Source organism: Hyperolius riggenbachi, chromosome 5 (genome assembly GCF_040937935.1).
Source record: "Hyperolius riggenbachi isolate aHypRig1 chromosome 5, aHypRig1.pri, whole genome shotgun sequence".
Taxonomy (NCBI): domain Eukaryota; kingdom Metazoa; phylum Chordata; class Amphibia; order Anura; family Hyperoliidae; genus Hyperolius; species Hyperolius riggenbachi.
In genome coordinates, this window is record NC_090650.1 from 200,842,905 (window position 1) to 200,860,522 (window position 17,618).

At 47.3% G+C, this 17,618-nt stretch overlaps 1 protein-coding gene across 2 annotated transcripts in view; it reads left to right on the top strand.

Moving 5' to 3' along the window:
- Positions 1 to 17,618, top strand: part of ITPRID1 (ITPR interacting domain containing 1) — a 337,509-nt gene that overhangs the window by 310,841 nt on the left and 9,050 nt on the right. For both annotated transcript variants that reach the window (XM_068236573.1, XM_068236574.1), the window contains exon 13: positions 3,825 to 3,936. In XM_068236573.1, the coding sequence (XP_068092674.1) occupies positions 3,825 to 3,936 (112 nt within the window). The remainder of the gene's footprint in view (positions 1 to 3,824; positions 3,937 to 17,618) is intronic.

The window sequence follows — 17,618 nt, forward strand, 5'->3', positions numbered from 1 at the left end:
TGGCCTGTGCGTGCTCTGAGATAAAGTTCAGTATGTGGTCTGGCCTGTACGTGCTCTGAGATAAGGTTCAGTATGTGGTCCTGGCCTGTACGTGCTCTGAGATAAGGTTCAGTATGTGGTCCTGGCCAGTGCGTGCTCTGAGATAACGTTCAGTATGTGGTCCTGGGTCGGCCTGTGCGTGCTCTGAGATAAAGTTCAATATGTGGTCCTGGCCTGTGCGTGCTCTGAGATAAGGTTCAGTATGTGGTCCTGGCCAGTGCGTGCTCTGAGATAACGTTCAGTATGTGGTCCTGGGTCGGCCTGTGCGTGCTCTGAGATAAAGTTCAATATGTGGTCCTGGCCTGTGCGTGCTCTGAGATAAGGTTCAGTATGGGGTCCTGGCCTGTGTGTGCTCTGAGATAAAGTTCAGTATGTGGTCCTGGCCAGTGCGTGCTCTGAGATAACGTTCAGTATGTGGTCCTGGGTCGGCCTGTGCGTGCTCTGAGATAAAGTTCAATATGTGGTCCTGGCCTGTGCGTGCTCTGAGAATATTATTTTGTACTTTCAGACATTCTACCTCATGACTCATCTGTTACTTATCTTACCAATCTGTTCACATGTATATATGTATTTGCCAGCTCCAATGTATATTTGTGTGTATAGTTTTTATTATAAAACTAACGATTTAATCGCTACAAATTGGCCCTAGTTACCTGATTATTCTGATCTATGCTAGAACTCTATGTCCCCAAGAAGAGCCACGCTACCGCATTGTCTTATTTTTTATAAATTCTGGGTTTGGCTAGCTAGGTTGCAATTAACTATTTTTCCTTTTAAGGAGCTAGTTCCGAGGTCTCTTCACCTCATTCAGTCTATAGAGTGGTAGCAGCAAAATTACCTTGATTTCCAGAGAGAAATCAATATCTTTATTTTACGGATTGTACATGCATTCAAGATTGTATCAGGTGTGGGCACACCAACCATTATTAAATGCTTACTGTGCACATTGTTAGTTAAAAATTTTAATGTCCTATTGACTGACTGTCACATTGATCATTTAGTGCCAGTAATGTCAGCCACACACCAAATCAAGTATGCAGGCACTGCAGTCCGACTTGAATTAGAATGTGTGTTCTGAGTTGGACCTCTAATAATTCAGAAAATATTATTGTCAGAAGTTCAATAGAACAGTAAGGTTCATTTAACTTTTACAGGGAATACATATGTCAGACTCCCTTTTCCTGCTTAGCCCAGGTTCCATTTAAAGTTTTAGTGCAATTACACCAAACTTTGTCTTAATAAGTTTCTCATTAACATTGCTAGTGGAAGTTGAAGCCTCCGCTTTTTATAAAAACCTGCTCCAGTAGTCCTGTCTTGCAAGGCAGCTGCTGTGCAGAAGAGAGTAGAAGGAACAAGTAATCCATGATACATACAGGTGGGTAGGGTGAACTAGGAAGACCCTGATGGGAGAACAAAAAATGGCAGCTTTTGCTCTGGCTTGTGACCTTTCTGGCGCTGTATTTGGCCTGAGGAAGTGGGCTAGGACCCATGAAACGTTTTGCCAAGGGCATATTACAGTTTGTCGTACATCAATTGAATTTGTCATCCTTGAGGTAAGCCACCCTTTTTTTTTTCATTTTATTATTATTTATAAAGGCCATTCCTATACACAGCTAAAAATGAATATATGAAAATAAGATCAAGTGAAGTGTAATAATTCACAAGAAAGTTACAGGGTATCAGAGTAAGTACAGTACATTAACCTATTTTAGTACCTGGAAGTAGAAACTACGTCCAGGAACCATGCGCGCTACCGCGTGCTCCCGCGGCCAATCGCGCGTGTGCACGCGCGCTCCCGGCCTGCGGTTCGTTAGCCAGGCAATCAGTGAATCGGGCTATGGTGCCCGATCACTGATTCCTCTCCCCCGCTGAAAAAGCGACAGCTTCTCTCAAAAGCTGCGCCTTTTCTGGCTGTTACCTCCCCATGCGTCTCTCTAAGCGTATGTTACGCTTAGAGTGACGCCATGTAAACAAACTCATGGCCGCCATCTTGTGGCCAAAAAGTAATACTACAGCTAAAAGTTAAAAAAAAAAAAAATCAACACACATTTACATTATAAACCTATTGTTTACATCCCACCATCCCAAAACTACCCAAATAAAATGTTTAATATAAAAAAAAAAACATTACAATAAAAAAAAACATGTAAATATTTACCTAAGGGTCTAATCTTTTTAAATATCAATGTAAAGATACAATGAGAGAAAAGAAAACCCTATAAATTAGCACCACTGAGGACAATTGAGGAAAGTATCAAAAATAATTGTCTTTATTGTATCAATATTAGAAATGTGTCTAAAACACTGCACTTCACAAAACATCCATGTTTAAAAAACAATTAAAATTTGGGAAACAGACCCATCATATACTCTGCCCATCTGCCCAGATGGGTCTGTTTCCCAAATTTTAATTGTTTTTTAAACATGGATGTTTTGTGAAGTGCAGTGTTTTAGACACATTTCTAATATTGATACAATAAAGACAATTATTTTTGATACTTTCCTCAATTGTCCTCAGTGGTGCTAATTTATAGGGTTTTCTTTTCTCTCATTGTATATTGTTGTACAAACCCTAGCACACTATAGGTATATGTGGGAGTAGCGGACGCATTTTTTGTATTGTGTATCAATGTAAAGATGAAATATTTCTATATTTTTTTTATTTTAAACTTGTAAATAGTGATAGATGCAAAACGGAAAAAATGCACCTTTATTTCCAAATAAAATATTGTCGTCATATATTGTGATAGGGACATAATTTTTACGGTGTAATAACCGGGACATATGGGCAAATACAATACGTGAGTTTTAATTATGGAGGCATGTATTATTTTAAAACTATAATGGCTGAAAACTGAGAAATAATGAATTTTTTCCGTTTTTTTCTTATTCTTCCTGTTAAAATGCATTTACAGTAAAGTGTCTCTTAGCAAAATGTACCCCCCAAAGAAAGCCTAATTGGTGGCGGAAAAAACAAGATATAGATAAGTTCATTGTGATAAGTAGTGATAAAGTTATAGGCTAATGAATGGGAGGTGAACATTTCTCAAGTGAAAACGATGGAACGCGAATGGGTTAAGTACATTAAAGCGGAACTGTAAATTCGCTGAAACCAAACAGTTTCACTTACCTGGGGCTTCCCCAAGCCCCCAGCAGCCGTCCTGTGCCCTCGCTGGTCCAGCCTGAGCCTCCGTTCTCCAGCGCGAGCTATTTTCTTGACCGCCGACTTACAAGTCGACGGCAACTGCGCCTGCGCGCCCCGGGCAATGTGACGCTTTCTTCGCGTTCCTGTCCGCTATAGCTGCTATAGCGGGCGGGAACGCGAAGAAAGTGTCACATTGCTTGGGGCGCGCAGTTGCCAGTCCTGCTCGATGGCAACTGCGCCTGCGCGCCCCGGGCAATGCGACGTTTTTTTCGCGTTCCCGCCCGCTATAGCTGCTATAGCGGGCGGAAACGCGAAGAAAGCATCGCATTGCCCGGGGCGAGCAGGCATAGTTGCCGTCGACTTGTAAGTCGGCGGTCAAGAAAATAGCTCATACTGGAGAATGGAGGCTCAGGCTGGACCAGCGAGGGCACAGGACGGCTGCTGGGGGCTTGGGGAAGCCCCAGGTCAGTGAAACTGTTTGGTTTCAGCGAATTTACAGTTCTGCTTTAAGGAAACATCATAAGAATATAAAACTGATCTGTATGGCCTTTTGCTATCATTTATACAGTCTGAATAATCTTGCTGTCGTCTATTTTTAAGAAACAATTATTTCCTTCAATGTTAATGTTTATATTTCCAGGGAAAAGATTAGAAGACTTCATATACTACGTCGAACTGTTCTAAAGGAAGCTACAGAACTGGAATGTAATTTGGATGAAAGTGCACGCCATGTGAAGGAAACCATTTCAATGGTAGGGCTCATTATTTCTAATTGCAACCACATTTTCTCATTAATGTAACACTGTACAAACTAGGGATGCTCATCGAATTCCGCGGGATTCAGATTTCCGCGATTCCGATGGGAAATTGGCAATTCCGTTCCATCGCATCGGAATGGAATTGCTATATGTAATGATTGGTGTAGCAACACAGATGTCTGATTATGTGTGATCTGCAGAATCACCAATAATACAGACGTTATACCTGATTTTGGCTATCATTCATAAAGCATTCCCGCATGCGGAAATGCGTAATACCGCTGACTTTACCGAGCACTGAGCAAGTTGTGTATTCATAAAGCCTCTTTCTGTATGCGGAGCTGACATTCCCGTGCAGAGTGACAACGTACCGCCTTGTGCGGTGTTGATACCTGTTGATACGCAGGTATCCAGAAAAAGTATCAAAATGTTCATTCATAAACATTTCCGCATAGCGGTATGCGGACGGGGATTACCGATCCCCTGGATGTAGCGGGAAGCTTGCGGAGTCCATGTAAGTGAATGGGACGGACCTCCCACACAGCAGCAGAGAGAACACCGCATGGAGGGACTCGGCCAGCTTTTCTGTTTCCGCATGCCTACCGCCCGCCTACTGACACCATTCTCCAGAAAACCTCCGCACTGCTACCGCACCAGGCACAATGTTTATGAATGACCACCCAGAAGGCTAAACTACCGACGGCGGTATTCTCCCGCACGGGTTCTCCTTACTGCCAGCAAGTTTATGAATGATAGCCTATGTGGTGATCTGCAGTATCACCAATAATACAAGTATAGCTGACAACCAATGAGGAATGTAGTGCTTGGTGCAACAGTAACAGATTAGTATAGCTAGATCTCATCAGAGGAGCTGGTGAGTATATAGAACACCGTAACTGATTAGTTTGGCTCAACCTCACCAGAGGAGCTGGTGGGCACAACAGTACACAATAACTGATAGTTTGGCTTAACCTCACCAGAGGAGCTGGTGGGTACAACAGTACACAATAACTGATAGTCTGGCTTAACCTCACCAAAGGAGCTGGTGGGTACTATCAGAGGAGCACCTCACCAGTGACAAGGGCTCACTGGTGAGTAGAGAGGTCAGAGAGGCTAAGATCAGTAACGAGCGAGCAGGCACAGTACAGAATCAACAGGCAAGAGAATAGTGAGATATCAGGCAGGGTTCAGCAACAGAGTCAGATGGGCAGATGTACAGGAACGATAAGCAAGAGCAGAGTCAGAGGGTAGCAAGAGTCATACACAGAATATCAATAACAGTATATAATAATCCTAGTCTTGTGTAAAATCCCTGGTTTCCTCCCAGATCAAAGCACACCGGATACTATCTAAGGTCTGAGCGGTAGCACATAAGTATTCGCAAAACAGCAGACAAGTTGCGAGTGAACAGAGAAGGCTTATGAAGCAGAGGAGATCCCACGGCCGCGCCCACAACAATCAGCCAATCCGGAGAGCCGTGCGTCTTCCTCTGACGTCAGCCGACCGGCCGGTCAGCTGACGCATATCCTCCCTGCATAAAGGTCCTGTCTCCGCGCGCGCCCGCGCAATGCAGCAACTCTATGTGCAAACGACAGACCCGTCCTCGGCGTACTAGACGCCAGAGGCACGGGCGATGTCTCTGAACAAGAAGGCAAGGCGGCTGCGGAAACACCCTGCATATCCGCAGCCGCCATAACTACGGATGTTACAGTACACCGCCCCCCCCCCCCCCCCCCCCCGAGGCGTGGACTCCGGACACGATCCACCTGGATCTATCAGGGTGCAACTTGTGAAAATCCTCCCTAAGTTCCTCTGCATGCATATGACTAGCCGGTACCCAAGATCTTTCCTCCGGACCATACCCTCTCCAGTGAACCAGATACTGTAAGGAATTATGCACTACCCGAGAATCCAGTATCTGTTCTATCTCATACTCAGGTTCCCCATCAATCACTACAGGGGGGGAGGAGGGAGGAATCCATTCAAGAGGGACACATGGAACGATTTGACACCTCTCATAGAGGTCGGAAGTGAAACAACATAGGTAACATCATTGATCCTTTTGGAAACTGGGTATGGCCCTATGAATCTGGGACCCAGTTTTGCAGAGGGCTGCTTCAAAGCTAAATGTCAAGTAGACACCCATACCATATCACCTGGCGAAAAGACCCACTCCACAGATCGTCTTTTATCTACCTGCTTTTTCTGGGTAGCAAAAGCCTTCTTGAGATTTCTCCTGACCATACCCAAAATCTCCTTTAAAGTTCCCTGCCACTCCTCCAGAGCCGGGAAAGGAGATGACACTACGGGCAGTGGAGAAAACTTAGGTGATCTCCCCATTACAACCTGAAAGGGGGAGAATCCAGAGGAAGCACACCTCAAATTATTATGGGAAAATTCTGCAAAAGGTAAGAACTTGACCCAATCCATCTGGGCATCCGCCACATAGCACCTAAGGAACGGTTCTAAGGACTGGTTAACCCTTTTGGTCTGCCCATTAGTCTGTAGGTGGTAGCCAGAGGAAAACGATAGATTCATACCCAACTGACGACAAAAGGCCCTCCAGAACTTGGAAACAAACTGGACTCCCCTATCTGACACCACATTCTCCGGGATACCATGCAATCTGAAAATGTGGTGAATAAAGAGCTCTGCCAATTCCTGTGCAGAGGGGAGTCCGTCCAAGGGAACGAAATGGGCCATCTTACTGAACCTATCGACTACCACCCATATTTCCTATCAGATCTGGGCAATTTACCCAGAGCAGGGACAAGGTCCTCCAGCACCCAAGGCTGAGACACCAAAGTGCGCCCCTCCATCCCTGCCACCCCAGCCGTCACACACTGATTGCTATTAGACTAAGAGGGCCACACAGGGCCCACAACCTCCCTAACACCTTAATCTCTAGTTATCTGGTTTGCAGTCACTGCTATGTATCCCCTTTTCTTATTTCTTTTTGCTTCATACACAATTAGGAATGACAGCTGAATGAATTGTGCGCCCCCTCCTACACTGCGCCCCGAGGCTGGAGCCTCTCCAGCCTATGCCTCGGCCCGGCCCTGAATTTACCCACAAAGTCCATGAACAGGTGAGTCCATGGCTGTTCAGGCACCGGCAATGGCTGTAATGTACCCACAGGAGCCCGTCTGGATGACTTATTCCGGGCACAAACAGAACAGGTTCCTACAAAGTCTTTACAGTCTGAGACAATAGAAGGCCACCAGACACATCTATCCAGCAACTCCTGCGTGCGGGCAATACCCGGATGACCTGCATTCTTAGGACCAACTCAAGAGTTGTCTTTTTAGCCATGGCATACCTAGAATTACAGTGGAGGTGGACATTTTCAGAACCAGAAACTGTATTTGTTCTTTATGCAACATTCCTAGCTGACATGTCAGCAGCACAGGAGTCTGAGTAAGTGGTTGTTTCCCCTGCAATGGTGAGTCATCCATTGCTGTAACCACCACTTGGCATCCCACAGAAAGGAAAGGAAAACCAAATTTAACGGCAAAATCATAGGCCATCACATTAACTGCAGAACCCGAGTCTATAAAGGCCTGGGTGGAATGAACCTGACCCTCCCAGGCAATAGAACACGGGAGAAGTAAACGATTGTTTATTAGAGGTAAGGCTGGATCGCCTAGGGTGATACCTCCAGCTACACCTAGGTGATAGAGTTTTCCCCCTTTCTGGGACAATTTGCCACCATATGTCCTTTCTCTGCACAATACAGACAGAGTTTCTCAGCACGTCTCCTGTTCTTTTCAACCTCAGAGAGTTTGGTCTGTCCAATCTGCATTGGCGCTCATCCAGAGTTGGAGGGGAAGGAACAGGAGGTGAAAAAATACCAGAAGTAATTCGTCCTGTATTTTTACTCCGAGTTTGCTTTTGATGACGAACTCGCCAATCAATCTTGATTGCCAAGGATATAGCCTCATCCAAGGACTTAGGCTCAGGGTGACCTAACATCAAATCGGCTACAGCATCAGACAATCCCGTCAGAAAACAATCTAGCAGAGCATACTGCCCCCATCTGGCTGTTACTGCCCACCTTCTAAATTCGGCTGCATAAATCTCAACAGGGCTTTGCCCTTGTCTGAGAGTCTTAAGTTTCCTCTCAGATGTTGTAGCCAAATCAGGATCGTCATGTATTACTGCTATAGCTTTAAAGAAATCCTGCACAGAGGCCAAAGCCTCACTACCCTCGGGGAGACTGTAGGCCCAGGACTGGGAATCCCCAGTTAATAAAGTCTTTATAAATGTAACCCTTTGACTCTCTGTACCTGAAGATACTGGCCGTAACTCAAAATATGATAAGCACCGGTGCTTAAAATTTCGAAAATCAGAGCGATGCCCCGAGAATCTTTCAGGAGGGGGCATCCTGGGCTCAATAGCTCGAGGGGAGGATACTTGTGCATTTGAACTCTTAAGACGGTTAATTGTCTCAGCCATTTGGTCAATCTGGGTTTGCTGTATGTTAACCGTTTTGATGAGATTGTTAACGGATGTGGTCAAAATTTCGACCCGAGTGCACAGTGTCTCCATATTTTTTCTGGTCTGCTGTTCTGTAACGATTGGTGTAGCAACACAGATGTCTGATTATGTGTGATCTGCAGAATCACCAATAATAACAGACGTTATACCTGATTATGTGGTGATCTTGTGATGAAACGCGGAAAAGCCGCTGCCTCTCAAGGTGAGGCAGCTGTTTCCACTTCCAGCATGGCGTCACAACGCGGAAAAAACGCCGCATGCCGCATAGGCAGAGCGGCGGAATCCGCATTGGTAACGGCGGAATCCGCATTGGTAACGGCGGAATCCGCATTGGAGGCGGCTCCCGCACTCGGTTCACTGGATACATTGCAAAACAGCACTGGTGTGGCTGGGACTGATAGTCCATCTAGATTCAGAGTGACACACACGCGCACAGAGGCAGAGCTTAAATAACAGGCAGAAGGGAGTCAGCTGACCAGGCGGGTCAGCTGACATTTTCCACTACTCTCATTGGTCCAGCAATTAGGGAGGTCCTGGAGAGGTCCTTGTGTATATATACTGCTGCTCTTTGTCTGGCGTTGCGAACACATACGTGGGAGCACTCAGACCCGTAGTCAGATCCTTAAGTGTGCCGGGACCAGCTGGGGCTGTAATCCAACACTTAGCTAGATTCTGTTGATAGTTTAAAGTACTAGTTTGATTGTGATTATCTGTTATGACCTTCTGCCTGCCTGACCATCCTCTTGCATTCTGATCTTGTACCTTGCTATTCTGATACTCTGTTGCCGAACCCCGGCTCGTCCTTAGACTCTGCTTCTGCCTCTTGATCTTGTACCTCGATATTTCTGATACCCTGTTGCCGAACTCTGCCTGTACCTAGACTCCGCCTCTGCCTTCTGAATCTGTACTTTATCTGTCCGTGTGTTACGATCTGGCTTGTCTGACCTCGAGAACCAACCTGACTATTGGAGGCGGTTCCCCGTCCTGTTAGTGACACTTTCTCCTGAGTGTCACTCTCAGACTTACCTTCCTACTCGCAGCCTGACTCCTGCCGCCTTGGAGAGTTCAGGTCTTCGGAAGGAAGCCGTGCAGTACTCCCCACTGCACTGAGGCTCAGTCCTCTTAGTGTTACTGTTACACCAAACACTACACTCTACTCTAGTACAGAGGTTAGCTGGTATATCGGATTATCGGTGATACTGCAGATCACTTATAATCTGGTATACATCTGTATTCCCAGTGATACTGCAGATCACCGGTAATTAGATCCTCTCTGTGCTCCACCGTTCATTACAGATCTGCAGTATCACCAATAATACAAGTATAGCTGACAACCAATGAGGAATGTAGTGCTTGGTGTAACAGTAACAGATTAGTATAGCTAGATCTCACCAGAGGAGCTGGTGAGTATATAGAACACCGTAACTGATTAGTTTGGCTCAACCTCACCAGAGGAGCTGGTGGGCACAACAGTACACAATAAATGATAGTCTGGCTTAACCTCACCAGAGGAGCTGGTGGGTACTATCAGGACACAATAACTGATAGTTTGGCTTAACCTCACCAGAGGAGCTGGTGGGTACAACAGTACACAATAACTGATAGTTTGGCTTAACCTCACCAGAGGAGCTGGTGGGTAGTGATGGGCCGAACCTACGATTTTAGGTTCGCGAACCGGGTTCGCAAACTTCCGCGGAAGGTTTGGTTCGTGTAAAAGTTTGCGAACCGCAATAGACTTCAATGGGGAGGCGAACTTTGAAAAATAGAAAAAATTATGCTGGCCCCAAAAGTGATGGAAAAGATGTTTCAAGGGGTCTAACACCTGGAGGGGGGCATGGCGGAGTGGGATACACGCCAAAAGTCCCGGGGAAAAATCTGGATGTGACGCAAAACAGCGTTTTAAGGGCAGAAATCACATTGAATGCTAAATTGCAGGCCTAGCGTGCTTTAAAACATCTTGCATGTGTATACATCAATCAGGTAGTGTAATTAGAGTACTGCTTCACACTGACGCACCAAACTAACTGTGTAACGCACCGCAAGTTACCAGCTGTTTGTGTAGTGACGGCCATGCTGGACTACTGCGCAACATGGCGAGATTGCTCTTCCTCACTCAGTGATGTCAGGTAATGTGTGACTGCCTTCTCAACTTTCCATGGCATTGTTAAAAAGCTTACGTTTTGTTTTTAAATTACATTTTCTACTTGCTGTGTACTTGTTCAGTACCGCTACAATGAGAATCCTATGGAGGCGGGCAAGTCTGGCATTGTGACCCCAGGAAATGGCCGAGAATGAGGGATGGAATCCGGTGTGGAGCCTGAGCAACGGCTACCACTACACATCCAAGGAGGGCAGCAGTCAGGCATGCACGCCCGCCCCGAGGTAGTGACCAAAAATAACAATACAGGAGGACTATCGAGGGCTTGCTGTATTTGAAATGAATGTACTTTAAATCCTTTAACGAGAACCAGTTATGGCGGGCAAAGATGACACCACATTCCTTTCATGAGAATCATATGGAGGCGGGCAAGTCTGCCATTTGTGACCCCGGGTAATGGCCGGGGAATGAGGGATGGAATCCGGTGTGGAGCCTGAGCAACGGCTACCACTACACAGGCAAGGAGGGCAGCAGGCAGGCATGCACGCCCGCCCTGAGGTAGTGACCAAAAATAACAATACAGGACTCAGGAGGACTTTTGAGGCCCAAATTGTAATGAATCAACTTGAAATCCTTTAACAGGAATCCGTTATGGAGGGCAAGTCTGCCATTGTTTGTCACTACGGGTAATGGGCGGGGAATGAAGGCTGGATTCCGGCCCGAAGTGGGAGCCTGCTGAGACCCATGCTGTAGCTGCCCTGACCGTGCTTTGCAGACCAGGCATCTGTGAACAGATGGACCCTTGACCCAGCGGAAGACAAACCAACTCGAAAGCATTTGCCAAGAATGTTTTACGGAGGGCAAGTTTTTTTGCCTTTTTTTTCAATTATTTGCAACTGTAGATGGTTGTATTTTTAAATTGTTTGAAAATATAGATGGTTGTATTTTTAAATTGTTTGAAAATGTAGATGGTTGTATTTTTAAATTATTTGAAAATGTAGATGGTTGTATTTTTAAATTGTTTGAAAATGTAGATGGTTGTATTTTTAAATTGTTTGAAAATGTAGATGGTTGTATTTTTAAATTGTTTGAAAATGTAGATGGTTGTATTTTTAAATTGTTTAAAACTGTATCCATTCAAGTGCAAGTAATGCACTGACTGCCAGGTATAATGTGGAGTCACAGATGCAGTGAAAGGTATGCAGTGACTGCAAACAGCCGTTTGTGTAGTGACGTGTGTGCTGGACTGGTGTGCACCATGACGAGGTGATGGTGGCTTTTCAGCCCATATGGTCCCTCGGCTGATATAGCTGAATGACAGAACAGTGACTGTCCAGCTGATCAAATTTGGTCTGACCACAATGAAACAACTACCTTATTATCTTTGGTGTGCCACCCCCACCAGAGACACTCATATAGCCGGCGATCATTGCTTCATTGTGATACGCAAGCCCCTTCACCGCGGCAAGGTAATGATCACGAAGGGGGATGGGCACATGTACATGCCTTTTGTTTTTTTGTTGCAGCCGCCTGCAGTTCAGCCAGAAAAATTAGGCAGGCATGTGCACGTCCCAGAAAAATTAGTATAGCGGCCGCTGCTAGCAGTGGCCTTAAAAATTCTGGACTCCGCCTAGAGTCCTGGACCCTGGTGGTGGTGGAGGAGAAGGCAGTCAAGCGGCCTGCAGGCAGAGATGCTGTGTGTGGGGACTGACTTAGTCTTCGGTCGTGCAATAGCCCTCAGGGATCCATGCCTCGTTCATTTTGATAAAGGTCAGGTACTGAACACTGTCATGACTTAGGCGACTTCTCTTCTCAGTGACAATGCCTCCAGCTGCACTGAAGGTCCTTTCTGACATGACGCTTGCGGCAGGGCAAGAGAGAAGTTGTATGGCAAATTGGGACAGCTCTGGCCACAGGTCAAGCATGCGCAACCAGTAGAGCAAGGGTTCATCGTCGCTGCTCGCAGTCACAGTGTGTACATCCACACTTAAGGCCAGGTAGTCGGCTACCTGCCGGTCCAGGCGTTGGTGGAGGGTGGATCCCGAAGGGCTACTGCGAGGCGTTGGACTAAAGAATGTCCGCATGTCCGACATCACCCCAAAATCGCTGGAGCGTCCTGTCCTTGCCTGCGTGGACTGGTGAGGAGGAGGAGGAATACTGCCAGTGGTACCTTTATTGCGTTGTACTGTCACATCACCCTTAAATGCATTGTAAAGCATCATTGACAGCTTTTTCTGCAAGTGCTGCATCCTTTCCGCCTTGTGTTGAGTTTCTAACAGGTCTGCCACTTTGTGGCTGTACCGAGGGTCTAGTAGCGTGGCCACCCAGTACAGGTCATTCGCCTTGAGTTTTTTGATACGGGGGTCCCTCAACAGGCTGGACAACATGAAAGAGGCCATCTGCACAAAGTCGGATCCAGACGTACTCTCCATCTCCTCTTGCTCTTCCACAGTGACGTCACGCAACTCCTCTTCCTCCCCCCAGCCACGAACAATACCACGGGAACGTGGAGCAGCAGAAGCCCCCTGTGACGGCTGCTGCTGTTGTTCTTCTGCCGCTGCCACCTCTTCCTCCTCCACAGAAACACCTTCCTCATAATCATCCGAGTCTGACTCCTCTCCTTCACCACACGACTCCTCTTCTTCCTCCTCCTCTCCCCTCTGTGGTGCCGCAGGTGTTGAGGAAACTTGTGGTTCGGCTGAAAATTGGTCCCACGACTCCTCCTGCCATAGCTGTTCCTGTTCCCACTCCTCCACAGCTTCATCCACCACTCTACGCATGGCACGCTCCAGGAAGTAAGCGTAGGGGATCAAGTCGCTGATGGTGCCTTCAGCGACACTCACCAGGTTGGTCACCTCCTCAAACGGCCGCATGGTCCTGCATGCATTTCGCATCAGTGTCCAGCTGTTGGGCCACAACATCCCCATCTTCCCAGATTGTGTCCTTCTACTGTAGTTGTACAGGTACTGGGTGACGGATTTCTCCTGGTCTAGCAGGCGAGAGAACATGAGCAGGGTGGAATTCCAGCGAGTCGGGCTATCACATATCAAGCGTCTCACCGGCAAGTTGTTTTTCCGCTGAATGTCCGCAAAGCGTGCCATGGCCGTATAAGACCGCCTGAAATGCCCACACAACTTCCTGGTCTGCTACAGGACGTCCTCTAAGCCTGGGTACTTTGAGACAAATCTTTGCACAACCAGATTCAGCACATGTGCCATGCAGGGTACATGTGTCAGCTTTCCCAAATTCAAAGCGGAAAGGAGATTTCTGCCGTTGTCACACACCACGTTGCCGATCTCCAGCTGGTGCGGGGTCAGCCATTGCTCCATTTGTTTGTTAAGAGCAGCCAGGAGAGCTGCTCCAGTGTGACTCTCCGCTTTGAGGCAAGACATGTCTAAAATTGCGTGACACCGTTGGCATGCAGCGTAGGCTCTGGGGAGATGGGGCTGTGTAGCTGGAGAGGAAGAGGAGATGGCAGCACCGCTAGAGTTCAACTGACACTCAGCTGAGGAGGAGGAGGTTGACAGCGAAGAGGATGTAGCTGGAGGAGAAGGAGAGGAAGTTGCAGGAGGCCTGCCTGCAAGCCGTGGAGGTGTGAAAAGTCGGTCCGCTGAACAGCCACGTACTCCCTGCTTGCTGCCATCAGTCACCAGGTTGACCCAATGGGCTGTGTACGTAATGTAGCGGCCCTGCCTGTGCTTGGCAGACCAGGCATCCGTGGTCAGGTGGACCCTTGACCCAATGCTCTTCACAATAGATGACACCACTTGCCTCTGAACTGCACGGTACAGTTTGGGTATGGCCTTTCGTGAAAAATAAGTGCCGCCTGGTATCTTCCACTGCGGTGTCCCAATGGCCACAAATTTACGGAAAGCCTCTGACTCCACCAGCTTGTATGGTAATAGCTGGTGAGCTAATAGTTCCGCCACACCAGCTGTCAGACGCCGGGCAAGAGGGTGAATGGCCGAAATTGGCTTCTTCCGCTCAAAGACTTCCTTCACGGACACCTGGCTACTGCTGTGGGCAGAGGAGCAGGAACTGTTCAAGGGCAGAGGCGGTGTGAAGGAGGGTGGCTGTGAAGGTTCAAGGGAGAAAGCGGATGAAGACGATGCACCTGAAGGAGGAAGAGGAGAAGGAGAGTGGCTTGTCTTTTGAGAGGTGCTTCTTTTCCTCAGGTGTTCTTCCCATAGCTGTTTGTACCTTTTCTCCAGGTGCCTTCGTAAGGCACTTGTCCCTACATGAGTGTTGGCCTTTCCATGGCTCAATTTTTGGAGGCAGAGAGATCAGATGGCTTTGCTCCTATCTGAGGCACACACCGTAAAATATTTCCAAACCGCTGAGCCCCCCTGGGGTGATGGCACTACAGTGGCATCAACAGCTGACCTTGAAGGGCATGTTGGCTGGCTGGCCATAGCTGGCGATACATGGCGCCGGACACTGCCCCCAGCTGTTTCTGAGGACAAGCTCCCTCTGCTTCTATCAAGGAGTCGTCTCCTCCTACTCCTCTCTGGCTCCCCCTCTGAACTGTCCCCCTGGTCATCTCCTCTATTGGGAACATACGTGACATCCGTATATTCGTCATCATAATCCTCCTGCCCAGCTTCGCTTTCCTCAGACAACTCCACAACTGCACCGACTTCAGGTGGTTCATCATGCCCCTCCTCACACATTACATCCATACTATCGCCACCTAACTCAGACTTATGAGGTGGTGTACCTGCGCCTTCTTCTTGTTGTTGCAGTAGTGGCTGTGAATCAGTTATTTCACCACCACCACCACCACCAAATAACTCCTGCGAAGTGTCAAATGCAGCGGATGTGGTGCTTGTCGTAGCGCTGGTGGCTGCGGGAGATGAGGTGTTCTGTGTTAAATACTCAAGCACGTCCTCACAATTTTGGGAAGTGATGGCACGTGCCTTCTTCTGAGCACTGTACTTTGGTCCAGGTCCGCACGAAATCACAGCAACACCACCTCGCACAGACCTGCCAGTGCCAGGTGGCCTTCCTCTGGGTCTGCCTCTACCTCTTCCTCTACCTGGTTTGTCCATTTTGTCCATCTCGGGGGGAAGCTAGGTATATGCAGTGAGGTGAGTTCACTCAACAGAAAAGGTAGATATGCAGTGAGGTGAGTTCACTGAACCCAAAGGTAGCTATATATGCAGTGAGGTGAGTTCACTCAACCCAAAGGTAGTTATATATGCAGTGAGGTGAGTTCACTGAACACAAAAGGTAGCTATGTGCAGGGAGGTGAGTTCACTCAACCCAAAGGTAGTTATATATGCAGTGAGGTGAGTTCACTGAACACAACAGGTAGTTAGATGCAGTCAGCTGAGTTCACTCAACACAAAGGTAGTTATATGCAGTGAGGTGAGTTCACTCAACAGAAAAGGTAGATATGCAGTGAGGTGAGTTCACTCAACCCAAAGGTAGTTATATATGCAGTGAGGTGAGTTCACTGAACACAAAAGGTAGCTATGTGCAGTGAGGTGAGTTCACTCATCCCAAAGGTGGTTATATATGCAGTGAGGTGAGTTCACTCAACAAAAAAGGTAGATATGCAGTGAGGTGAGTTCACTGAACACAACAGGTAGTTAGATGCAGTCAGCTGAGTTCACTCAACCCAAAGGTGGTTATATATGCAGTGAGGTGAGTTCACTCTACAGAAAAGGTAGATATGCAGTGAGGTGAGTTCACTCAACTTAAAAGGTAGTTATATGCAGTGACGCAAGTTCACTCAACACAAAAGGTAGTTATGTGCAGCGAGATGGGTTCACCCAAAACAAACGTAGGTGTATGTAGTGATGAGGTGGGTTAACTAAACACAACAGGTAGTAGTACGTAAATGCAGTACTGGGTAGGTAGTACAATGTGCAGCTCCCTGTCACACACACAGGTGTCACTGAATGTGCTGCTGAATGCTGGTGGGCTGCTGGCAGTGGGACACACACATTATGAATTAGCAATGCTGTCTAAGCAACACTAGTGTCTCACACACATAGGTAGTAGTCACTGAATGTGCTGCTGCTGCTGGCAGTGGGACACACAGTAGGAATTAGCAATGCTGTCTAAACAACACAAGTGTCAGTTTCAAACACAGAAAAAAAAATTGATTACACAAGCAGGATGAGCTCTGAAAAGAGCTTTTCTGGGGCGCTATTATAGCAATAAGATTCAGCTAAGCAAGCTAAGAAGGCAAGAGCCTGACTAATCTGTCCCTAGGAGAACAAGTCTGCAGCAGCTGTCCCTATTCTGTCTCTAGCAGGCTCACGAGTAAAGCTAATGGCCGCTGGAGCCTGCCTTATATAAGGGGGGTGGGGCTCCAGGACTTAGTATAGCCGGATTGGCTACATCTTCAACAGGTCCCTAGTGAGTGGCAAAGTACCGGCATGTTTCAAGCAGTCCACCATCATCCCGGTTCCCAAAAAGCAGAGCGCGTCTGACCTCAAAAACTTCAGACCTGTCGCTCTCACGTCAGTCATAATGAAAACTTTTGAAAAAGCAGTCCTGCCCCTTCTCAAGCACAAAACAGAAGCCCAATTAGACCCATATCAATTTGCTTATAGGGCAAATAGGTCGACCGACGATGCCATTAACATCTGTCTGGAGCTTGTCAACAATCACCTCGACAAACCAAATTCATATGCAAGGGTCCTCCTCCTCGACTTCAGCTCGGCATTTAACACCATTAGCCCCCATATACTACAAGAAAATCTGTCTGAGCTCGGAGTCCACCCCACACTTCAACTGTGGATCAGGGACTTCCTTACAAACAGATCTCAGGTTGTCAAGCTGGGCTCCATCACCTCGCAGCCAAAGATCACCAACACAGGGGCCCCACAAGGCTGCGTCTTGTCACCATTCCTGTTCTCCCTCTACACGAACAATTGCAGATCCTCAGCGAATTCTGTCAAGGTAATCAAATTTGCGGATGACACCACTATAGTCGGCCTGATCTCCGGCAACGACGATCAGGCATACCGCCACCAGGTCGACAGGATTTGCCACTGGTGCAGGGAGAACAAGCTGGTCCTCAACAATGCAAAAAACGTTGAAATCATCATTGACTTTAGGAAGCATGCCC